The sequence below is a fragment of the Ranitomeya imitator genome, chromosome 4 (assembly GCF_032444005.1).
Source record: "Ranitomeya imitator isolate aRanImi1 chromosome 4, aRanImi1.pri, whole genome shotgun sequence".
In the NCBI taxonomy this organism is placed as follows: Eukaryota; Metazoa; Chordata; class Amphibia; order Anura; family Dendrobatidae; genus Ranitomeya; species Ranitomeya imitator.
Window position 1 is genome coordinate 16,981,727 of NC_091285.1, and position 24,827 is coordinate 17,006,553.

At 51.1% G+C, this 24,827-nt stretch overlaps 1 protein-coding gene across 2 annotated transcripts in view; it reads left to right on the forward strand.

The window, feature by feature from the left end:
- The window catches only part of NUP205 (nucleoporin 205), a 35,777-nt gene that overhangs the window by 1,711 nt on the left and 9,239 nt on the right, over nt 1-24,827 (forward strand). For both annotated transcript variants that reach the window (XM_069763185.1, XM_069763186.1), the window contains exons 3-37: nt 1,931-2,102; nt 2,278-2,422; nt 2,753-2,912; nt 3,090-3,318; nt 10,132-10,296; nt 10,385-10,560; nt 10,952-11,068; nt 12,041-12,178; nt 12,469-12,619; nt 12,899-13,098; nt 14,163-14,345; nt 14,418-14,468; nt 14,584-14,793; nt 14,870-14,969; nt 15,164-15,301; nt 15,464-15,653; nt 15,744-15,864; nt 16,103-16,184; nt 16,265-16,429; nt 16,513-16,637; nt 16,774-16,888; nt 17,107-17,256; nt 18,197-18,271; nt 18,845-19,002; nt 19,076-19,156; nt 19,299-19,490; nt 19,586-19,856; nt 20,829-20,927; nt 21,129-21,277; nt 21,662-21,853; nt 22,082-22,203; nt 22,463-22,601; nt 22,913-23,039; nt 23,449-23,525; nt 23,684-23,812. In XM_069763185.1, the coding sequence (XP_069619286.1) occupies nt 1,931-2,102; nt 2,278-2,422; nt 2,753-2,912; nt 3,090-3,318; nt 10,132-10,296; nt 10,385-10,560; nt 10,952-11,068; nt 12,041-12,178; nt 12,469-12,619; nt 12,899-13,098; nt 14,163-14,345; nt 14,418-14,468; nt 14,584-14,793; nt 14,870-14,969; nt 15,164-15,301; nt 15,464-15,653; nt 15,744-15,864; nt 16,103-16,184; nt 16,265-16,429; nt 16,513-16,637; nt 16,774-16,888; nt 17,107-17,256; nt 18,197-18,271; nt 18,845-19,002; nt 19,076-19,156; nt 19,299-19,490; nt 19,586-19,856; nt 20,829-20,927; nt 21,129-21,277; nt 21,662-21,853; nt 22,082-22,203; nt 22,463-22,601; nt 22,913-23,039; nt 23,449-23,525; nt 23,684-23,812 (5,094 nt within the window). The remainder of the gene's footprint in view (nt 1-1,930; nt 2,103-2,277; nt 2,423-2,752; nt 2,913-3,089; nt 3,319-10,131; nt 10,297-10,384; nt 10,561-10,951; nt 11,069-12,040; nt 12,179-12,468; nt 12,620-12,898; nt 13,099-14,162; nt 14,346-14,417; nt 14,469-14,583; nt 14,794-14,869; nt 14,970-15,163; nt 15,302-15,463; nt 15,654-15,743; nt 15,865-16,102; nt 16,185-16,264; nt 16,430-16,512; nt 16,638-16,773; nt 16,889-17,106; nt 17,257-18,196; nt 18,272-18,844; nt 19,003-19,075; nt 19,157-19,298; nt 19,491-19,585; nt 19,857-20,828; nt 20,928-21,128; nt 21,278-21,661; nt 21,854-22,081; nt 22,204-22,462; nt 22,602-22,912; nt 23,040-23,448; nt 23,526-23,683; nt 23,813-24,827) is intronic.

The window sequence follows — 24,827 nt, forward strand, 5'->3', positions numbered from 1 at the left end:
ACTGATCCTGAGTTACCTCCTGTATTATACTCCAGAGCTGCACTCACTATTCTGCTGGTGCAGTCACTGTGTACATACATTACATTACTGATCCTGAGTTACATCCTGTATTATACTCCAGAGCTGCACTCACTATTCTGCTGGTGTAGTCACTGTGTACATACATTACTGATCCTGAGTTACATCCTGTATTATACCCCAGAGCTGCACTCACTATTCTGCTGGTGCAGTCACTGTGTACATACATTACATTACTGATCCTGAGTTACCTCCTGTATTATACTCCAGAGCTGCACTCACTATTCTGCTGGTGCAGTCACTGTGTACATACATTACATTACTGATCCTGAGTTACACCCTGTATTATACCCCAGAGCTGCACTCACTATTCTGTTGGTGCAGTCACTGTGTACATACATTACTGATCCTGAGTTACCTCCTGTATTATACCCCAGAGCTGCACTCACTATTCTGCTGGTGCAGTCACTGTGTACACACATTACATTACTGATCCTGAGATACATCCTGTATTATACCCCAGAGCTGCACTCACTATTCTGCTGGTGCAGTCACTGTGTACATACATTACATTACTGATCCTGAGTTACATCCTGTATTATACCCCAGAGCTGCACTCACTATTCTGCTGGTGCAGTCCCTGTGTACATACATTACATTACTGATCCTGAGTTACCTCCTGTATTATACTCCAGAGCTGCGCTCATAATTCTGCTGGTACAGTCACTGTGTACATACATTACATTACTGATCCTGAGTTGCCTCCTGTATTATACTCCAGAGCTGCACTCACTATTCTGCTGGTGCAGTCACTGTGTACATACATTACATTACTGATCCTGAGTTACATCCTGTAATATACCCCAGAGCTGCACTCACTATTCTGCTGGTGCAGTCACTGTGTACATACATTACATTACTGATCCTGAGTTCCATCCTGTATTATACTCCAGAGCTGCATTCACTATTCTGCTGGTGCAGTCACTGTGTACATACATTACATTACTGATCCTGTGTTACATCCTGTATTATACCCCAGAGCTGAACTCACTATTCTGCTGGTGCAGTCACTGTGTACATACATTACATTACTGATCCTGAGTTACATTCTGTATTATACCCCAGAGCTGCACTCACTATTCTGCTGGTGCAGTCACTATGTACATACATTACATTACTGATCCTGAGTTACATCCTGTATTATACCCAAGAGCTGAACTCACTATTCTGCTGGTGCAGTCACTGTGTACATACATTACATTACTGATCCTGAGTTACATTCTGTATTATACCCCAGAGCTGCACTCACTATTCTGCTGGTGCAGTCACTGTGTACATACATTACTGATCCTGAGTTACCTCCTGTATTATACTCCAGAGCTGCACTCACAATTCTGCTGGTGGAGTCACTGTGTACATACATTACATTACTGATCCTGAGTTACGTCCTGTATTATACTCCAGAGCTGCACTTACTATTCTGCTGGTGCAGTCACTGTGTACATACATTACATTACTGATCCTGAGTTACGTCCTGTATTATACTCCAGAGCTGCACTTACTATTCTGCTGGTGCAGTCACTGTGTACATACATTACATTAATGATCCTGAGTTACATCCTGTATTATACTCCAGAGCTGCACTCACTATTCTGCTGGTGCAGTCACTGTGTACATACATTACATTACTGATCCTGAGTTACGTCCTGTATTATACTCCAGAGCTGCAGTCACTATTCTGCTGGTGCAGTCACTGTGTACATACATTACATTACTGATCCTGAGTTACACCCTGCATTATACTCCAGAGCTGCACTCACTATTCTGCTGGTGCAGTCACTGTGTACATACTTTACTGATCGTGTATTTTCCTCCAGAGCTGCGCTCATTTTTCTCCCTTTTCTCCCTTTAGGCCAAGAATCCCCAGCAACATGAGAAGATCCAGAAGGCCGGCACTGAGGGCATCGCCATGAAGGGGCAGCAGGGTACCCGCCTCCTGCCCGAGTCTCTCATTAAGGAGACCTTCATCCTGAGCGACCTGTTCGGTATCGGGGAGGTGGCCGCGGTGGAGCTTCTGCTCGCAGGTGATTTCGGGGCACTGTCTTCTCGCAGCTGCGGTTTTGTTACAGTGAGATGAAACCTCCGGTCTCTTTCCCGCCATCTGTACGTTTTGTGTCGGACTCCTCTGGCAGGACGGGGGGCTTCTGGGGACCCCCTGATTCTGTGGACGTCTTACTGACCGGCCGCCTTACATTTCAGGGGAGCACCAGCAGCCCCACTTCCCCGGTCTCACGCGGGGTCTGGTCGCCGTGCTCTTGTACTGGGACGGGAAGCGATGTATCGCCAACTCCTTGTGCACCCTCATCCAGTCCCGGAAGGGCAAGACCTTCACCATGGACCTCAGGTATGGGCGCCAGCGTCATGTGATTACTTAAAGGGGTGGGCACTTTTTTTGGGGTAGACCTTTCTCCCATCAGGGTGACCCGTCTCTGTCCGTTTTGTCCTATCTGGGCATGAGGAGGAGGATGGAGGTTCCTTCCCCTAAAAAAAGTGACAGCGGTCAGTGCTTCCTCCCATAGTTGCTTTTGGAAGAGCAGCTCTGGAGCACAAACTGCAGCATTTAAAATGCTGTATAAGAAAATAAGCCCAAGCCGTGGTGTTAGTGTGAGCCGGGGCGATCTCAGCCCTGCAGCCTGTACTGTGGGGTGTTCATGGGGTCTTTTCTCCCACTCAGCCCGGAGGTGGAGGCCATGACGACACGTTTCACCGACGACCTGATGGACAGCGGCCTCACCCAGAAGATCCTCACCCTGCTGTCCCAGATCGACGTGAACAATGAATTCGACAAGCTGCAGAAGGAGCGCGGTCTGGGCAACGAGAAGCACCGCAAGGAGGTAGGAAGGCAGGGGCAGTGCCGCCATTGGGGGGTCCGATCCTCGCTGCCATCATGGTCCTGCCATCCAGAAGGGGAGGAGGATCGCAGGGGTCTGGCCGTGCCGCTGAGATGCCGGACTGTAGTAGACCCCGGTCGGCTTTGTCTCCCCCCCAGTAATCACTGTTACCCCTCGCAGGTCTCAGATCTTATTAAGGAAAGTCGCCAGTCACTTGCAGAAAGTCTCTTCTCCTGGGCCTGTCAGACCCCGCTGGGCAAGGACGACACGCTGCTACTGATCGCACACCTGGAGAAAGTGTCCGTGGAGGCGGACGGCACCCTGGACAGCGTCAACCTCTTCCTGCTCATGGCGCTCCTCTACTGCTTTGATGTGAGCTTTTTGGAGCAGGGGACAGAGGACAGAGACGGTAGGTCGTGTATCTCTGTATACAGGGAGCTCCCCCTAGTGGTGACTGCAGACAGGACCTTATCATGTATCTCTGTATACAGGGAGCTCCCCCTAGTGGTGGCTGCAGACAGGATCTTATCATGTATCTCTGTATACAGAGAGCTCCCCCTAGTGGTGGCTGCAGACAGGATCTTATCATGTATCTCTGTATACAGGGAGCTCCCCCTAGTGGTGGCTGCAGACAGGATCTTATCATGTGTCTCTGTATACAGGGAGCTCCCCCTAGTGGTGGCTGCAGACAGGATCTTATCATGTATCTCTGTATACAGGGAGCTCCCCCTAGTGGTGGCTGCAGACAGGATCTTATCATGTATCTCTGTATACAGGGAGCTCCCCCTAGTGGTGGCTGCAGACAGGATCTTATCATGTATCTCTGTATACAGGGAGCTCCCCCTAGTGGTGGCTGCAGACAGGATCTTATCATGTATCTCTGTATACAGGGAGCTCCCCCTAGTGGTGACTGCAGACAGGATCTTATCATGTGTCTCTGTATACAGGGAGCTCCCCCTAGTGGTGGCTGCAGACAGGATCTTATCATGTGTGATGAGGGAACAGCCGCCATCTTGGAACAGGCATGCTATCAGATTGGCGTGACTCCATTTTGTCTCCTGGACACAGGAGTGCTCCTGGACCCCCACCTTTGCTAATGAATAGAGTTCCTATTAGTATGCTAACGGGCTGAGCTCAGGGTAAACTGTAGACGGTAGTTCAAAGCCCCATGAGGAAACCACGCCACCAGGGGGCTTGGAAATGCTTGGGGGCTTAATTAAAACACGCATGCCAAGTGGCCACTGGATACACATCTATTATGGCAGCCCAGCCAAACCGTCTCCAACATGGAATTGTGAATTATGGACGCATCGTCCGAGGTACAGGCTCATAAAAAATATTCTCCTTACCCTAAATAAATGGTGCATCTAATAGTGCGATTCCCGTGGCGGTGGGAGGTCTGAAACCCGAGATATAGGGATCAGCCTCCCACAGGGACCGAATGGGTCCAGGTTTGATCCCAGTACGACCGGCAGAACAAACCACAGGCGCTGGTACTGCCCGTGTGCTGATCCGATCATCCTGAGAGAAGTTATCCCATTTATTAGATATTGGAATAAATCTTGCAGGGAGACAGAGGGGGTGGAGATTGCTAAGCCCACCCAGCTGCAGGCAGGGGGGCTCAGCCAGGTACAAGAAGAAGCTGAGGTCACTGGGAGGGTCTCACTCCACAGAAGAAGATGATGATGATGACATCTTAAGGAACAGGGTATGCCAGCCAGAGGGGAGCAAGCACATGCTTTCTGGGGGCTGCCCGGCAACTAAGTTTTTGGACCTGCGGAATGCTATGCCCCCCGGCTTCCACAAGCGACCTTCGACCTGGTAAATTGACCTCCAGCTTTATACCTTTAAGCCTTGTATTATTGTTGTTATATTGTACTCTGACTGTAACTCTTGATATATTGTGATTGTATATTTCTTGTAATTATCTAGTGCGCCCTTAAGGCAATTAAATCATAAATTAATTTTGGGCTGATCCTTTTACTCTGATTGCGAATCTTAGAATACCCAGGGTGGGTAACAGGGCAGTCTCCCCGGCGGCCATTTGCTCTAGGTGCAGTCCCTTTACTGGCCTGAGAGACAAAGGGGGCGCCGGAGAGCTGTGCCTGTGTAGTGACGTCACGGATTGGTGACGTGGTAGGAAGGGGTAATCCTTCACAGTGGTGGCAGCGTACGTGGGATCAGAGTAATAGTGTGCGTGGGACCCCTACTCCCAGACACTAAAGACTACCAGTGGTAACTTTCACTGCTGGGGTCTTAAGGTCAGCCCAGCACTAGACGGTCAGAGTGTAGATATAATAAGTTGTGTGCAAGGTCAGGGGTACAGCTGTGTCAGTAACCAGAGGTTTCAAAGATGGCGGAGGGCACCAGGAGTGCAGTGAGGGCGCAGGCCAGTGCTATGGCTTATGAGGAGGTGGTGGTGGACGGTACTGTTCCAGGCGAGGGGGAGCTCAGCCCAGACTCCCCAAGGAGCCAGCCACCCGTGCTTAGTCCGGCAAGGGACTACCCACCACCTACCCGCCCCAGCCTGTCCACATCAGCGGCCCTTGTTGCAGCGGCAGTAGCACGTCTCGAGGCGGGTAATGAAGACGCCTATATGAGACTCATGGCAGCTGCAGAGAAAGCAGCGGAGGCCGAGCGTGCAGAACGCCGTGAGGCAGCGGAGCGGGCTGACAAAGTGGCCACTGCCTTACTGGAGATCTTCTCCAGAGTGGGGTTTCCCCAGGAAATGCTCACCGACCGAGGGACCCAGTTCATGTCCCAGCTGATGGAGTCTCTCTGTAAGCAGATCCAGGTGCAACATCTGGTAGCCAGCCCGTATCACCCACAGACCAATGGCCTGTGTGAGCGGTTCAACGGCACCTTAAAGCAGATGCTTAAGATGTTGGTCGACTCCCACGGGAGAGATTGGGAGCGGTATCTCCCACACCTTCTATTTGCCTACCGGGAGGTTCCACAGGCCTCAACGGGGTTCTCCCCCTTTGAGCTCCTGTATGGGCGACGTGTACGGGGGCCCCTTGCTCTGGTGAAGGAAGCGTGGGAAGGAGATTTGGCCACCCCTGGAGTGTCGGCCATTGAGTATGTTGTGCGCTTCCGGGACAGAATGACGGCCTTGACGCAGCTGGTGCATGACAATATGGCCCAGGCCCAAGCTGACCAGAAGCGGTGGTACGACCAGAATGCTTGTGAGAGGACCTACCAGGTGGGTCAAAAGGTGTGGGTACTGGTCCCCGTCCCACAAAACAAGCTTCAGGCAGCCTGGGAGGGTCCATACCTCGTGCACCAGCAGCTCAACGCCGTCACCTATCTGGTCACCCTGGACCACGCCCGTGGAAGGAGGAAGGCCTTCCACGTGAACATGATGAAAGCACATCATGAGCGGGAGGCTTGTGCCCACCCAGTGTGCAACCTCCCGGAGGAAGGGGAGGTAGAAACCCTCCTGGATCTGCTTACCCAAGTCAAGGCGGGTGGATCCATCGAGGATGTGGAGGTTGGCCACCAGCTTTCGGAGGACCAACGTTCCCAGCTGGGGGTCACCCTACACCCCTTTCGGGAGCTGTTTAGCAGCCTGCCCGGAAGGACTGAGGCAGCCGTCCACGATGTGGACACCGGCAATCACCCCCCGATCCGGCGTTCAGCATATCGGGTCTCTCTCGAGGTGCAGCAGCACATGCGCCAAGAGATAGACGAGATGCTGAAGCTGGGGGTGATCCAAGCATCCAACAGCGCGTGGGCTTCGCCGGTAGTCCTCGTCCCTAAAAAGGACCGGACTACGCGGTTCTGCGTGGACTACCGGGGGCTCAACGCTGTGACGGTCACCGATGCGTACCCAATGCCGCGCATCGATGACCTGCTCGATCAGCTGGCCGGGGCCAAGTACCTGACCATCATGGATCTGAGCAGGGGATATTGGCAGATTCCCCTGACCCCTAAGGCACGGGAACGCTCTGCCTTTATCACCCCATTTGGACTGTACGAGTCCACGGTGATGCCCTTCGGCATGAAGAATGCCCCTGCCACTTTTCAGCGGATGGTCAACACGCTGCTCAAGGGTCTGGAAGGGTATGCGACTGCGTACCTGGATGACATTGCCATCTTCAGTCCCACCTGGGAAGATCACCTACAGCACCTGGCGCAGGTGTTGGGGAGGATCCAGAGGGCAGGGTTGACCATTAAGCCGGAAAAGTGCCAGCTGGGTATGAGTGAGGTCCAGTACCTGGGACACCGGGTAGGTGGGGGAGCTCTGAAGCCAGAGCCCGGGAAGGTGGATGCCATCACCTCCTGGCCCTCCCCCAGGACCAAGAAGCAGGTGATGTCCTTCTTGGGGACGGCCGGGTACTATAGGAGGTTTGTTCCACACTATAGCACCCTGGCCAAGCCCCTGACGGACCTCACCAAGAAGAAGCTGCCCGTCGCAGTCGACTGGACAGTCGCCTGCGAGACAGCTTTCCAGGCGCTCAAAACCGCCTTGTCTAGCTCTCCTGTACTACAGGCAGCCGACTTCACGCGGCCGTTCGTAGTACAGACCGACGCCAGTGACTTTGGCCTCGGTGCTGTGCTCAGCCAGGTCGACACTACGGGACATGAACACCCCGTTTTGTACCTGAGCCGGAAGCTCCTGCCGAGGGAAGTGGCCTATTCCACGATGGAGAAGGAATGTCTGGCAATTGTATGGGCCCTGCAACGTCTGCAGCCATACTTGTACGGACGCCACTTCACCGTGGAAACAGACCACAACCCCCTCAGCTGGTTACACTCGGTCTCTGGGACGAATGGGAGGTTGCTACGCTGGAGCCTGGCTCTCCAGCAGTATCACTTCAGCATCCGCCACAGAAGTGGCAGAGACCATGGTAATGCTGATGGGTTGTCCCGGCAAGGAGAAGGTGTGGAAGGGCGCATGGGGGAACACAGGAATGTGATGCCCCCTAGCGCCCTCTAAAGCAGGGAGGTGTGATGAGGGAACAGCCGCCATCTTGGAACAGGCATGCTATCAGATTGGCGTGACTCCATTTTGTCTCCTGGACACAGGAGTGCTCCTGGACCCCCACCTTTGCTAATGAATAGAGTTCCTATTAGTATGCTAACGGGCTGAGCTCAGGGTAAACTGTAGACGGTAGTTCAAAGCCCCATGAGGAAACCACGCCACCAGGGGGCTTGGAAATGCTTGGGGGCTTAATTAAAACACGCATGCCAAGTGGCCACTGGATACACATCTATTATGGCAGCCCAGCCAAACCGTCTCCAACATGGAATTGTGAATTATGGACGCATCGTCCGAGGTACAGGCTCATAAAAAATATTCTCCTTACCCTAAATAAATGGTGCATCTAATAGTGCGATTCCCGTGGCGGTGGGAGGTCTGAAACCCGAGATATAGGGATCAGCCTCCCACAGGGACCGAATGGGTCCAGGTTTGATCCCAGTACGACCGGCAGAACAAACCACAGGCGCTGGTACTGCCCGTGTGCTGATCCGATCATCCTGAGAGAAGTTATCCCATTTATTAGATATTGGAATAAATCTTGCAGGGAGACAGAGGGGGTGGAGATTGCTAAGCCCACCCAGCTGCAGGCAGGGGGGCTCAGCCAGGTACAAGAAGAAGCTGAGGTCACTGGGAGGGTCTCACTCCACAGAAGAAGATGATGATGATGACATCTTAAGGAACAGGGTATGCCAGCCAGGGGGGAGCAAGCACATGCTTTCTGGGGGCTGCCCGGCAACTAAGTTTTTGGACCTGCGGAATGCTATGCCCCCCGGCTTCCACAAGCGACCTTCGACCTGGTAAATTGACCTCCAGCTTTATACCTTTAAGCCTTGTATTATTGTTGTTATATTGTACTCTGACTGTAACTCTTGATATATTGTGATTGTATATTTCTTGTAATTATCTAGTGCGCCCTTAAGGCAATTAAATCATAAATTAATTTTGGGCTGATCCTTTTACTCTGATTGCGAATCTTAGAATACCCAGGGTGGGTAACAGGGCAGTCTCCCCGGCGGCCATTTGCTCTAGGTGCAGTCCCTTTACTGGCCTGAGAGACAAAGGGGGCGCCGGAGAGCTGTGCCTGTGTAGTGACGTCACGGATTGGTGACGTGGTAGGAAGGGGTAATCCTTCACATCATGTATCTCTGTATACAGGGAGCTCCCCCTAGTGGTGGCTGCAGACAGGATCTTATCATGTATCTCTGTATACAGGGAGTTCCCCCTAGTGGTGGCTGCAGACAGGATCTTATCATGTATCTCTGTATACAGGGAGCTCCCCCTAGTGGTGGCTGCAGACAGGATCTTATCATGTATCTCTGTATACAGGGAGTTCCCCCTAGTGGTGGCTGCAGACAGGATCTTATCATGTATCTCTGTATACAGGGAGCTCCCCCTAGTGGTGGCTGCAGACAGGGTCTTATCATGTATCTCTGTATACAGGGAGCTCCCCCTAGTGGAGGCTGCAGACAGGATCTTATCATGTATCTCTGTATACAGGGAGCTCCCCCTAGTGGTGGCTGCAGACAGGATCTTATCATGTATCTCTGTATACAGGGAGTTCCCCCTAGTGGTGGCTGCAGACAGGATCTTATCATGTATCTCTGTATACAGGGAGCTCCCCCTAGTGGTGGCTGCAGACAGGATCTTATCATGTATCTCTGTATACAGGGAGCTCCCCCTAGTGGTGGCTGCAGACAGGATCTTATCATGTATCTCTGTATACAGGGAGCTCCCCCTAGTGGTAACTGCAGACAGGATCTTATCATGTATCTCTGTATACAGGGAGCTCCCCCTAGTGGTGGCTGCAGACAGGGTCTTATCATGTATCTCTGTATACAGGGAGCTCCCCCTAGTGGAGGCTGCAGACAGGATCTTATCATGTATCTCTGTATACAGGGAGCTCCCCCTAGTGGTGGCTGCAGACAGGATCTTATCATGTATCTCTGTATACAGGGAGCTCCCCCTAGTGGTGGCTGCAGACAGGATCTTATCATGTATCTCTGTATACAGGGAGTTCCCCCTAGTGGTGGCTGCAGACAGGATCTTATCATGTATCTCTGTATACAGGGAGCTCCCCCTAGTGGTGACTGCAGACAGGATCTTATGTATCTCTGTATACAGGGAGCTCCCCCTAGTGGTGACAGGAGGCACACAATATTTTAACAGTTGCATTAGATCCAGTTGCATAATTCCTGCATATTCTTATATTAATAGATCCTTTTATTTCCTATATTCCAGAATTAATGCAGCAGACGCCTCTTTTGACTGAAAAGCAGTATGTGGCTTCCATTCACCAGAGGCTGCAGGACCCCCAGCCGTGGAAGTTATCGGGTCTGCAGGCCACGGTGCGGCTGGCCTGGGCGCTTGCCCTTCGTGGTGTATCTCAGCTCGCTGATGTTACAGGTGTGGGGTCGATGCCTTGATTCATCTTTTTATTTTGCCCTGCATATTTTTTGTTTTGTATTAATGCCACCTTTCCGTCTTTTCTCAGCGTTGGCGGAGTTCACAGAGGCAGATGAAGCCCTGGCGGAGATGGCCATCGGCGGCAATGCTTTCCTCTTCCTCACAGATGCTGTGGTGGCCGCTGAGCTCTTTCCCCAGGAGGAATTCTTCATCCGCAGGATTCACACCCTGGTCACTGATTTCCTCACCCGTATGCCAATGAAGGTTGGTTCATTGTTTGATTTCTGCCCAGGTTAAAAAAAAAAAAAAAAAATCACATCCTTTGCGTAGGTGATAATTTTTAGACAGGTAAAATTTCGTTCCCTGGTACTCCGTACAAAAATTGAAAAACTTATCGCAAAGGGGTTAAACGCCTCCTGCGATCGTGCGACCTGGATGTTTGATTTTAGAAATGTAAACAAAAAAATGTATCGCTTATGCTCTGCGCAGGGGATAATTTTTAGACCGGTTAATGTGCAATCCGTATCACTCCATACTAAAAAAGGAAAAACGCATAGCAAAAAGGTTAATATTGCAACCTGGATGAACAGAGGTTACAGATCAGTGGGGTCTTGGTGGTTTCACCATTACAGGGCTCTTTCTACTGTTCTCAAAGGTGAAGCAGCTACGAAACCGAGCTGAGGAGGACGCCCGTCTGATCCATATGAGCCTGCAGATGGGGAGCGAGCCGCCGTCCTCGCTGCGTCGGGATCTGGAGCACCTCATGCTGCTGGTAAGACCACGTCTGAGTTTTATGTTGCTGCTGTTATCCATGCTGTGCTGCTGTTATCAATGCTGTGCTGCTGTTATCCGTGCTGTGCTGCTGTGTGATCCATGCTGTGCTGCTGTTATCCATACTGTGCTGCTGTTATCCGTGCTGTGCTGCTGTTATCCGTGCTGTGCTGCTGTTATCCGTGCTGTGCCGCTGTGTGATCCATGCTGTGCTGCTGTGTGATCCATGCTGTGCCGCTGTGTGATCCATGCTGTGCCGCTGTGTGATCCATGCTGTGCCGCTGTGTGATCCATGCTGTGCCGCTGTGTGATCCATGCTGTGCCGCTGTGTGATCCATGCTGTGCCGCTGTGTGATCCATGCTGTGCCGCTGTGTGATCCATGCTGTGCCGCTGTGTGATCCATGCTGTGCCGCTGTTATCCGTGCTGTGCCGCTGTGTGATCTATGCTGTGCTGCTGTTATCCGTGCTGTGCCGCTGTGTGATCCATGCTGTGCCGCTGTGTTATCCATACTGTGCCGCTGTTTTATCCATGCTGTGCCGCTGTTTTATCCGTGCTGTGCCGCTGTGTGATCTATGCTGTGCCGCTGTGTGATCTATGCTGTGCCGCTGTGTGATCCGTGCTCTGCCGCTGTGTTATCCGTGCTATGCCGCTGTGTTATCCGTGCTATGCCGCTGTTATCCGTGCTGTGCCGCTGTTATCCGTGCTGTGCCGCTGTGTTATCCGTGCTATGCCGCTGTGTTATCCGTGCTGTGCCGCTGTTATCCGTGCTGTGCCGCTGTGTTATCCGTGCTGTGCCGCTGTTATCCATGCTGTGCCGCTGTTTTATCAATGCTGTGCCGCTGTGTTATCCGTGCTGTGCCGCTGTTATCCGTGCTGTGCCGCTGTTTTATCAATGCTGTGCCGCTGTTTTATCCATGCTTTGCCGCTGTTTTTGCTACTTTTAGCTTTTCTTTACCTTTGGTTGTGCTTAGATCGGCGAGCTCTACAAGAAGGACTCCTTCCATCTGGAGCTGGCGCTGGAGTTTTGGTGCCCGACCGAACCCCTCCAGAGCACCACAATGATGGGCTCCTACCTTGGAGTTGCTCACCAGAGGCCTCCGCAGCGCCAGGTAAAGGAGTGCCCCCTCGCCGGCAGCCTTTTCGGTTGCTCTGTGCAGGTGAATGGGCTCATATTTCTTCCCCATGGGTGGAAAAAGAGTCAGAATCGGTTGGAATTTTTGGGACTTTTTGACCCAGTTCACCTGGGATCAGTAGGAGTCCCAATGGTCTGACACCCCCCAATAAGTGCTGCTAATGGACAGGGGTGTTCAGATATTGATATGTGGGGGGTGCCCTGTCCCGGGGATGATCAGACCTGTGTATTCTGTGCATTTATCGGTTTCCCATCCTCATGTTTCAGGTTTTGTTGTCCAAGTTTGTGAGACAGATGAGCGACCTGCTGCCGCCCACCCTGTACATTCCTTACCTGAAGATGCTGCGGGGTCTGACTGACGGACCGCAGTGCGCCCATTACTGCTTCAGCTTCCTCAAAGCCAATGGCAGCAGCCATGGTAAGTCCACGGTCCGAAAATCTGACTGTAAGAGGGATGGTGTTCCCCCCCGTCCATACGCCCTACCCCGGTCTATTAGCCGGGGCGGAGACCCTCAATAAAAAGTGACTTCTGCTCTGGAGGACCTGACATGTAATGCTGCATTCCTCCTGCGGGGGCAGTGTGTGTCAGCCAGCATCCCCCCTGGGGGGTTATCTGTCGGACATGTGACCTTAGATCGGCACTTTTCCTGCATATTAAATTCTCGCCATCACCAGATCCTAATTTTCTATATCTCAGTAGAGAACCTGCAGTCCGGCAGCCCCGTGTCCTGGGATCACTTCTTCCACTCGCTGATGCTGTACCACGAGCACCTGCGGAGGGACATACCGAGCACCGACCTCATCCACCATCGTCCCCTGCCACTGAGGGGCATCACCCAGCGGGAGATGGACGGACTCGTGGCATTCCTGCAGCTCACCACCACAGTCATAGAATGGGTAAGACGTGGAAAGCAGCAGAATCGTGAGTGCAGCTCTGGGGTATAATACAGGATGTAACTCAGGATCAGTCATGTAATGTATGTACACAGTGACTGCACCAGCAGAATAGTGAGTGCAGCTCTGGGGTATAATACAGGATGTAACTCAGGATCAGTAATGTAATGTATGTACACAGTGACTGCACCAGCAGAATAGTGAGTGCAGCTCTGGAGTATAATACAGGATGTAACTCAGGATCAGTAATGTAATGTATGTACACAGTGACTGCACCAGCAGAATAGTGAGTGCAGCTCTGGGGTATAATACAGGAGGTAACTCAGGATCAGTCATGTAATGTGAGTGCAGCTCTGGGATATAATACAGGATATAGCTCAGGATCAGTAATGTAATGTATGTACACAGTGACTGCACCAGCAGAATAGTGAGTGCAGCTCTGGGGTATAATACAGGATGTAGCTCAGGATCAGTAATGTAATGTATGTACACAGTGACTGCACCAGCAGAATAGTGAGTGCAGCTCTGGGGTATAATACAGGATGTAACTCAGGATCAGTAATGTAATGTATGTACACAGTGACTGCACCAGCAGAATAGTGAGTGCAGCTCTGGGGTATAATACAGGATGTAGCTCAGGATCAGTAATGTAATGTATGTACACAGTGACTCCACCAGCAGAATAGTGAGTGCAGCTCTGGGGTATAATACAGGATGTAACTCAGGATCAGTAATGTATGTACACAGTGATTGCACCAGCAGAATAGTGAGTGCAGCTCTGGAGTATAATACAGGAGGTATCTCAGGATCAGTAATGTAATGTATGTATACAGTGACTGCACCAGCAGAATAGTGAATGCAGCTCTGGAGTATAATACAGGATGTAGCTCAGGATCAGTAATGTAATGTATGTACACAATGATTGCACCAGCAGAATAGTGAGCGCAGCTCTGCAGTGTAATACAGAATTCATGTATGTATACAGTGAGTTCAGCAGCAGAATAGTGAGTGCAGCTCTGCAGTTTAATGCAGGACATGTGACTCCAGCCTCATGTCTTCCTGTGCAGAGTGAGAGTGCCCGTCTGGCCCTGTGTGAACACGTGCAGTGGACGCCGGTCATCGTGATCCTGGGGCTCCTGCAGTGCAGTATTCCTCCAGCCCTGAAGGCGGAGCTGCTGAAGGTGCTGACGGCTTTCGGGAAGTCTCCGGAGGTGGCGGCCTCCCTCTGGCAGTCCCTGGAGCACACTCAGGTGCACTGATCCTTCGGCCCCTTCTATTATCACCTTTCTCTTATTTCACAAATAATCCATCTTTTTCTGCAGATTTTACAAACCGTCAGACCCACCGGACAGAGGCAGGCGGCTGGAATAGAGGTAGTCCCATTTCCTGGAGTTGTCCCCTTTCCTAATCCTGTTCCTTGACCATATCCCTTTAAGTCGAGATTTTGCAGCAGTGCCGTAAAGCGATACCTTTTTCTTTGTTTCTAAGGTGGAGCTGAATGAAATCGAGTCCCGGGCGGAGGAATACCCGCTCACCAGAGCCTTCTGCGGCCTCATCGGCACATTGGTGGAGAGCTATTTTCCGGCCAACCTCGGGGCCGGATTAAGAGCCCCCGGATTTGAGCCGTACTTGCAGTTCCTCCGCGACACCGTCTTCCTCCGCTTCCGCACCAGAGCTTACAGGAGAGCGGCAGAGAAGGTAGGACCCTATAGATCCAACCGCTGCTCATACTTAACCCTTTGTGTCACCATCCTCTTTTATAACATCCCGACAGTGGGAAGTGGCCGAGGCGGTCCTCGACGTCTTCTACAAACTCCTGAGAGATTATGAGCCGCAACCCGACGACTTTGTGGAGCAGTACGTGGAGATGCAGGGTGAGCAGACGGCGCCTTTATTACATTATCTGGCCTGCAGTACTGCATTTCACCAGTAGTGGCCGCTGCGGCGAATCTCGCACAGATCCCTCCGGTTGATCGGAGCCGATCACTGAGGATTTATTAAAAATTTATCATCAGTTTTTTTTAATGATATTTTACTGAGGGAATTATTTCTGATCTGCACTTCACAGGGGAGGAGAAGGCCGCTTACAAGCCGCCCGGCTTCAGTTTAATGCATCACTTACTGAACGAGTCCCCCATGTTGGAGCTGTGTCTGAGCCTCCTGGAAGAGGGCGTCGTGCAGCTGGACACTTACGCCCCATTTCCAGGTACCGTGTACAGAGCCGGGCACATTTGGAGATGTTAAAGGGACCCGTCGGCAGTGGATTACTGCAGATGGACCTGGGAGAGCACCACTAAGGAGCGGATGTGGAGTCCCTGTTGACATGATGGGGTTAAAAATGGTTACCCGTTTATTTTGTACATCCCAGGTAAGAAACATTTGGAGAAGGCGGTGACGTGCTGCTTCATGCTCCTCAACCTGACGCTGCAGAAGGAGAACCTCTACATGGACCTTCTGCGGAAGAGCCACCTCTCGCTGATCGTCACCCCCCTGGAGCAGTTACTGCAGGGCATCAACCCGCGATCCAAGAAGGCCGATCACGTGGTCAACATCGCCAGGTCAGTTCCTCCGTCCTTCCCGAATCCACGAGAGGTTTGGGTAAATTCAGCCATTGGGGTTCACCAGATATCACTCCTCCGGTTCCGCAGGTATTTGTACCACGGCTCCGGGAATCCAGAATTGGCTTTCGAAAGCGCGAAGATCTTGTGCAGCATCTCCAGCAACGCCAACGTCCAAGCCAAAATCGTGGGAGATTTTACCCAGGACCCGGTAGGCCTTACAGCTCCCCCATGTGACCTAACAAAGCCTATGGGCAAAGGTCATCTTCATTCCCTTAACGGGTCATTCCCCCCACGTTAAATGTTGTCACCTACTCGGCTGTCGGACCCCAATGGTCCTTGCATTTGTTGTATATTGGGCTTCAGGCACATGGCGTTAACCCTACGTATTCGCCTCAATGAATCCTATGTTCATTAATTTTCCTTTTTATTTTTTTTCCCTCTGGCAGAAAATTAGTCAGAAACTTATGGCCGGTTTCGTAGAATGTCTGGACAGCGAGGACTCTGAGGAGATGGTGAACCCCCTGGAAGGTGAGCGGCGTTCTTCTCCTCGTGGTCCGGGATAGACCAGGTGTTTATATCCCAGGGTTTCACGTTTCTCGTGATTGTAGACATCCAGGAAGAGAGGAGATTGGCCGCGGTTCATCACGAGACCAAAATCCACATCCTCAACCTGCTGATCACCTCCCTGGAGATGAAGCCCCCCAATCTGGCCCTGTACCTCCTGGGGTTCGAGCTGAAGAAACCAGTCAGTACGACCAACCTCCAAGACTCGGGTACGGAGACGTTACCCTTCCATGTAGTGACGGGTGCGGCACATCGGCCATCGGCTACACTGATCGTCTGCTTCACACTTTAGGAGTTCTAGGCTTCCCCCGGACCTGTCTACACTCCATCTTGGATGTCCTGAAGAAGGGAACAGATGGAAGAACGGGGCCGGTGGCTGTGGTGGAGTCCCCGCATCTTGCTGAGCTTTGCTATCAGGTGGGTTCAGTGGGGGTCTTAGATTCGGCTCCCTCACTAATCAGTAGCTCCTCATGAAGTGCAGAGCTCTGGTCAGAGTCCAGATTACGGTTAGTTTTGGTGCAGCGTCTCGCTGAGTGATGTGCCGTTTCCTCAGGTCATCCATCAGCTCTGTGCCTGTGCCGACACCTCCGGACCGACCATGCGATACCTGCGCACTAGTCAAGATTTCCTGGTCACCCAGCTCCACCACCTGCCCTTCTCTGTGAAAGGTAACGGATTCGACAGGACACCCGAGAACTCGACCGATGGTTGCCACGATCCTGCATCTCAGCAGTGTGCTCTGCCCCGGCCGTAGTGTGTGTGTGTGCGCGCTCCGCCCCGGCTGTAGTGTGTGTGTGTGTGTGCGCGCTCCGCCCCGGCTGTAGTGTGTTCGCCGCACTAGAAGCATCCCGTGATCGCACATTGACAAGTGTACTTTACTCTGTAGGACATGAAATCTCCATCCTCAATCAGATGTCCTGGCTGATGAAGACGGCGTCCATTGAGCTGCGCATCACGTCTCTGAACCGCCAGCGCTCCCACACACAGAGACTGCTGAACCTCCTGCTGGACGATGTCCCCGTCCGTCCCTACATAGGTGAGGAGGGTGCGGGTATAGTGAGTGCAGCTCTGGGGTATAATACAGGATGTAACTCAGGATCAGTAATGTAATGTATGTACACAGTTACTACACCAGCAGAATAGTGAGTGCAGCTCTGGGGTATAATACAGAAGGTAACTCAGGATCAGTAATGTAATGTATGTACACAGTGACTGCACCAGCAGAATAGTGAGTGCAGCTCTGGGGTATAATACAGGATGTAACTCAGGATCAGTAATGTAATGTATGTACACAGTGACTGCACCAGCAGAATAGTGAGTGCAGCTCTGGGGTATAATACAGGATGTAACTCAGGATCAGTAATGTACTGTATGTACACAGTGACTGCACCAGCAGAATAGTGAGTGCAGCTCTGGGGTATAATACAGAAGGTAACTCAGGATCAGTAATGTAATGTATGTACACAGTGACTGCACCCAGCAGAATAGTGAGCGCAGCTCTGGGGTATAATACAGAAGGTAACTCGGGATCAGTAATGTATGTACACAGTGACTGCACCAGCAGAATAGTGAGTGCAGCTCTGGGGTATAATACAGGATGTAACTCAGGATCAGTAATGTAATGTATGTACACAGTGACTGCACCAGCAGAATAGTGAGTGCAGCTCTGGAGTATAATACAGGATGTAACTCAGGATCAGTAATGGAATGTATGTACACAGTGACTGCACCAGCAGAATAGTGAGGGCAGCTCTGGAGTATAATACAGGATGTAACTCAGGATCAGTAATGTAATGTATGTACACAGTGACTGCACCAGCAGAATAGTGAGTGCAGCTCTGGAGTATAATACAGGATGTAACTCAGGATCAGTAATGTAATGTATGTACACAGTGACTGCACCAGCAGAATAGTGAGTGCAGCTCTGGGGTAGAATACAAGATAATTTATGTATTGCTCTCTGTTTTCCGCTGTAGCTGACGGTGAAGCTGGTATGGAGGATGACAGCCGCAGCATCAATGCGTTTCTTCACTTTGACATGTCCTCCAAAGGTAACGCGGAGATATTTTGTCCCGATCACATATATAGATAGATCTGCTTAGTGTTCCGTATGTGTAGAACAATCAGCGCCATTGTGATTTCTGAACCCTAAACCGCCGATTCTGTAAAGTTTTTTTTTTTCTTTTTTTGGCAATTAGAAGCATTTCAGGACCTATTTATTTTACTCCGTTATATAGCGCCATTAATTCCACAGCGCTTTACAGACATTATCATCGCTGTCCCCATTGGGGCTCACAATCTAGATTCCCTATCAGTCTGTCTTTGGAATGTGGGAGGAAACCGGAGAACCCGGAGGAAACCCACGGAAACATGGGGAGAACATGCAAACTCCTTGCAGATGTTGTCCTTGGTGGGATTTGAACCTAGGGCCTCAACGCTGCAAGGTTACAGTGCTGACCACTGAGCCACCATGCCGTGCTGACCACTGAGCCACCGTGCCGTGCTGACCACTGAGCCACCATGCCGTGCTGACCACTGAGCCACCGTGCCGTGCTGACCACTGAGCCACCATGCGGTGACGATCCACTGCAGTATAATCATCGACGCATTTTGCATTTTTCTAGTTCGCAGGAAAGTCTTGAGCATCTTGGACGCCATCGAGTTCGCGCAGGAGATCCCGGAGCAGCTTCAGCTGGACTTCTTTGACCGCGTCCAGATAGAGCAGCTCATCACCACCTGCGAGCACAAGAACCGCAGCATCGAAACGGTCTGCAACGTCAAGGTGAGTGCGGGGTCTCGGGAGTTTATACCTGGGGGGTCCGGTCCATTTACCGATTGTTCTCTGCCCATTACAGCTCCTCCGGCGAGTCCTGGTCGCAGAAGTCAATGCTCTTCAGGGAATGGCTGCCATTGGACAGAGACCTTTACTATTGGAGGTAGAGTATGTGGCGATTTGGGGTCCTTAAAGGGATGGTGCAGGGCTTGGATATTTTAAAGCGTATCAGTGCCGTACGCGCCGTAGTGGCCGTTTTCGGGTACTGCAGCGCAGATGCCGTAGTATTCATTATTTTTTTCCAGGAAATCAACACCATCCTGCAGCACGCGGTGGAAAGAAACAAGATGTTCCAGTGTCTTCACGCCAAACGTCTCGCCCTGGAGTCCTGGCGGCAGCTGGTGGAGATCATCCTGACCGCCTGTCCTCAGGACCTGATCCCGGTGGAGCAGAGACAGCTGATCATCCGTGATCTGCTCCAGGATCTGCACGATAAGGTATTGTATGTTGGACGGTGGGTGGTCCCGCGTCACCTCTAGGATATGGGGCCGGAGTAACCCTTTACCTTCTCTTTGTCCTTCGCTCTTTGCAGATCCTGGACGATGAGGCGACTAAGGACCTGATGCCGGTGGTGGCCGGGGCCGTGTTCACGCTCACCGTGCACCTGAGCCAGTGCATACGCACCGAGCAGAAGCAGCCGCTGAGCGCCCGGGCCGGCGGGCAGTCACAGTACGTGCTCCTGTTGGACGGATCCTTCGCTGCCCCTACGGGAACGGACACCATGTCTGCAGGATTCGCCTCCATTGGAGACTCCTCGCTCCATATGATCCTCAGGAAACTGCTGGAATTCATTCTAAAGACCGGTCAGTGCTCAGTGGGCTACCTAGATGCTTGCATTGGCTAGCTGCCCTGATCCCCGCAGCCGGTCCTGGGCATTTCTTCGTCATAGTCTTCAGACACGGCGGTGCCACTGTCGGCAGCGATGTTGGCTGCATCTGGCAGCACATGCTCAGTATAAAGAGGGACTGGCTCCTCCCCTTATTAGGTCTCCGCCTCCAGAACCAGCCGTGTGCGGGATCAAGGTGCTGAGTCATTAGCCAATCACAAAGATGGGTGGGGTCAAGGCTCAAAAAGGGTCGGGTTAGGGGCTCAGTCATCAGCCAATCACAGGTGCACAAGGGTCAAGTCATTGAATCATCAGCCAATCACAAAGATGGGGTTGGGTCAATGCGCTGAGTGTTCAACCAATGACAATGATTGGTTGGGGTTAAGCCACTGAGTCATCAGCCAGTGACAAAGATGGGGTGGAGTCAAGGCGCTGAGTCACCGGCCAATGACAAAAATGGGGTGTAGTCAAGGCGCTGAGTCATCGGCCAATGACAAAGATGGGGTGGAGTTAAGGCGCTGAGTCATCGGCCAATCACGAGTGGGTGTAGGACAAAGCATCACAAAGATTAATACTTGGCACATAAGCACCGCTATCAGGCACAAATAAGTTTTCGCTACAGAGTCTTCAGCCAATCACAGTAATGGGTATAATTCACGTACTGTGTCAAAAGCCAATCATTTTAATGGGTGTGGTCGATGCTCTTAATCTTCAGCCAGTTGCATAGATGGTGTGATCGAGGCGCTGAGTTCTCAGCCAATAATATAGATGGGTGTGACCGATGCGCTTAGTCCTCAGCCAGTCATGTAGATGGGTGGAGTTGAGGAGCTGAGTTCCCGGCCAATCACATAGATGGATGGTCGTTTCGCCCTGGAGGAGGTGACGCACATATTAGGAAGCTGCAGAACGTTACGTTTCATGAAGTCTCTCTCTGATGTTGTATGCGCAGGCGGAGGATTGCAGAGGGTGCGGACACATCTCTACGGAGCCCTGCTGTATTATTTGCAGATTGCCCAGAGACCAGATGAGCCGGACACTCTGGAAGCAGGTAGGTGCAAAAAAAATATAAAACTCCCAGAAATGGCGCCACTCCTGTCCATGGACGGCTTTTGGTATTGCAGATCAGCCCGCGTTTACTTGAATGTTGACGCGCTCCAATAGTAGATACAGTCCATGGATAGGAGTCGCGCACCACAATAAGTCTGCGCCTCTTGATTTTCTTAGATCTTGTTTTTTTTTTGCCCTTAAGCTAATAAGACCATGTGGGAGAGGCTGACCGCCCCAGAAGACGTGTTTAGTAAGCTCCAGAGGGACAACCTCTCTATATTTGAGACTTACGGGGCGGCACTAATGGAGGTGATCTGCAGAGACTCCTGTGACGGGCGCGAAATCGGCAGAGTAAGTAGATTTATACACTGAGCATTTAAAGGGAGGTATTACCATATTCCCATATTTATATTGTTGGATAGAGCTTGCAAAAACAAGCACTTTTGCAATTTGCTGCTTATTAAAATTTTCAGCCGTTTTTGAGATACGAACACTTTTCTGTTGTTTAGTCAGTTGCTGCGGTGGTCGGTCTCCTTGGCAACGACCTGGAAGAAAAATAAAAGTGTTAATATCTCAAGAACGGCTACAAATTTTAACAAGCAGCAAATTACAAAAGTGCTTATTTTTGCAAGCTCTATCCAATAATATCAGTTTATGAGGATGGGAACAAATCCCTTTAAGTGTTAATTGCTTAACAGGAAATTGCAGAATTTTCAAAATTTTTTTTTTTTCCAGATGTTGGCGCTTGCCCTCTTAGACCGAATCGTCTGCATAGACAAGCAGCAGCAGTGGCTGGCGTATCTCTGTAACAGCGGATACCTGCAGGCTCTGGTGGACAGCCTGGCAGAGGACGACGCCGTCTTACAGAATCTGCTGAATCCGCAGCCGCCGCTGCTGAAGGCGCTGTACATCTATGAATCCAAAATGGTACGGGGGCAGTATTCCATATAATACTGATTAAACTAGGAAAAGTTTAGCCTTTCCACACCTTAAAGGGATGTTTGAAGACGCGCTACAGATGCCCGACGCCTGTTCTTCTGCATGGCTGGCTGGAATCCGGCAGTGGGGGGTGTTTCAGTATGGAAGTGAGATGCGCTGAATGATCCCTTTAATCATTTGTGATGCGTCTTAGTATTAATAATTGTCTATCTGCAGGCATTCTTAACCCGTGTGGCGAAAAGTCAGCAAGGAGCCCTGGAACTGTTGCGGGCAGGAGTCATCCTCCGACTGGCACAGTGTCAAGTATATGACATGCGTCCGGACACCGATCAGCACGGGTAATGGCAGAAAACGTAAAAAAAAAAAAAATAATGCTGTCACCACTAGGGGGAGCTCCCTGCATGCGGTCTAATGCCTCCATTATGGCACTCTGCAGTAAGCTCTTCAGCTCCACCTAGTGGATGGTGAAGGAAACTGCTGATTTTTACCACATAGTCTCTGTGCAGGGGATTTGGAGCTATGTATCAGAGAACTGACACTTCAGTCCATATAAAGATGTTTTATTACATTTACTCATGTTTCCTCCTTCCCTTACAGACTGTACGGAATGAGGGATACCTCCGTCTTCATCCCGGCGCCGCTAGAAAGGTACAGACAGATCCTGTTACCCGCCCTACAGCTCTGCCAAGTGATTCTCACCTCGAGCACCGCGCAGCATCTACAGGTGGCAGGACAGGTGGGTACGAGGGTCACGTATAACCCTTGTTTAAAGGGACTGTCCAGAAAGACGATCTGGATGACCTGACTCCAGCACTGCTAGTGGCCGTTCTCGGGTACTGCAGCTCGTCTCCTATTGGAGTGAATGTGATCTGGGCTGCAGTACCCTAAAATGGCCACTATACGCTGATGCCGACCCAGCAGATCAGTCGTCGGCATTTAAGTCCTTTAATATCTGCCTTAGTGGAAGAATTCTGCCCCAATGCACATATGCTCTGGGACAGGAAGAGTTGTCACAGGACACTTTTGCTTTCTCCACTGCTTTACTAGGTGCTACAGTTCCTGATCGCTCATTCGGATACGATCCATGCCATTCTCAGAAGCAAAGAGGGCAGCCTTGGTTCCCTGCAGGAGATGGCACTGCTGACGGGCATTATCAGCAAAGCGGCACTTCCAGGTAGGTGTCTCGCGCATTTATACCTAACCTGATTATCTGATTCCTTTAGGCCAGAGTTATTACTTTTTTTTTGGGGGGGGGGGCACAGAACTCCCAAAATTCTCAAATTGAAATGATAAAATCTTGTCTACCTGCAGCCGCCACTAGAGGGAGCTCAAGGCATTGCAGTAAACTCTGAGGCTCCCTCTAGTGGCGGCTATAGGTAAATCACAAATAAGCTCCCTCTAATGGCAGCTAAAGGTAAACCGCAAATGTTGCACTTTATTCTACGTATTCCCGCAGGATAATTTTGAGAACCTGGACCGTTCTTGATCCCATTCTCCTCTCGGGTGCCTCTTTGCTCAGCAGAAATCCTTCACCCTTTTTATGCCACAAGTAACCTTATTAAATTCACATTCTCCTTCTGCAGAGGTTGTGAATGATCTGGCTTCTGTCCTAAACGAGGGTCCTATGGTCGAATTGCACGGACACTTGGGTCGATTCCAGGTAATATTGTTGTTTCCCTGTTTTTTTTTTTTAAAGAGGTACACACCACACTCACCCTTGTCGTTGGGAAATTTGAAAAGTGATGTGCCTTCTACAGCTATTTAGGGTGTTTTTTGTTTTTGTTTTTTTTTTTTAAATATATTTATTTATTTTTTTAGCGCCTTTGCCTTTCTTTATTAAACCGCTTTGGGGGGTCGGACAAAGCGCGGCAGCTGAGCTTACAGGACGAGGGACCCCACGTGGACGGGGTGAGTGCGAAGGACGACATGGAGCTGGCGATGCAGCAGGTGAGTCCGGAGCTCTCGGTGTGAAAATAAATATATATATTATTATTATTTATTTATATAGCACCATTGATTCCATGGTGCTGTACATGAGAAGGGGTTACATACAAGTTACAAATATCACATACAGTAAACAAACAATGACGGACTGATACAGAGGGGCGAGGACCCTGCCCTTGCGGGCTTACATTCTACAGGATTATGGGGAAGGAGACAGTAGGTTGAGGGTTGCAGGAGCTCCGGTGTTGGTGAGGCGGTAGCTCCGGTGTCAGTGAGGCGGTAGCTCCGGTGTTGGTGAGGCGGTAGCTCCGGTGTCAGTGAGGCGGTAGCTCCGGTGTTGGTGAGGCGGTAGCTCCGGTGTCAGTGAGGCGGTAGCTCCGGTGTCAGTGAGGCGGTAGCTCCGGTGTCGGTGAGGCGGTAGCTCCGGTATTGGTGAGACGGTAGCTCCGGTGTTGGTGAGGCGGTAGCTTCGATAGTGATGAGGCAGCAGCGGTGTCAGTGCAGGCTGTAGGCTTTCCTGAAGAGATGAGTTTTCAGGTTCCGTCTGAAGGATCCGACTGTGGTTGATAGTCGGACGTGTTGGGGCAGAGAGTTCCAGAGGATGGGGGATATTCGGGAGAAGTCTTGGAGGCGATTGGACGAGGAGCGAATAAGTGTGGAGGAGAGAAGGAGGTCTTGGGAGGACCGGAGATCACGTGAGGGAAGATATCGAGAGATTAGTTCAGAGATATATGGAGGAGACAGGTTGTGGATGGCTTTGTAGGTCAGTATTAGCAATTTGAACTGGATACGCTGAGGGAATGGGAGCCAGTGAAGAGATTTGCAGAGGGGGGAAGCGGAGGAGTAGCGAGGAGAGAGATGGATTAGTCGGGCAGCAGAGTTAAGGATGGACTGGAGAGGTGCAAGGGTGTTAGCAGGGAGGCCACAGAAAAGGATGTTGCAGTAGTCAAGGCGGGAAATGATGAGGGCATGCACAATCATTTTAGTAGATTGGGGGTTGAGGAAAGGACGGATCCTG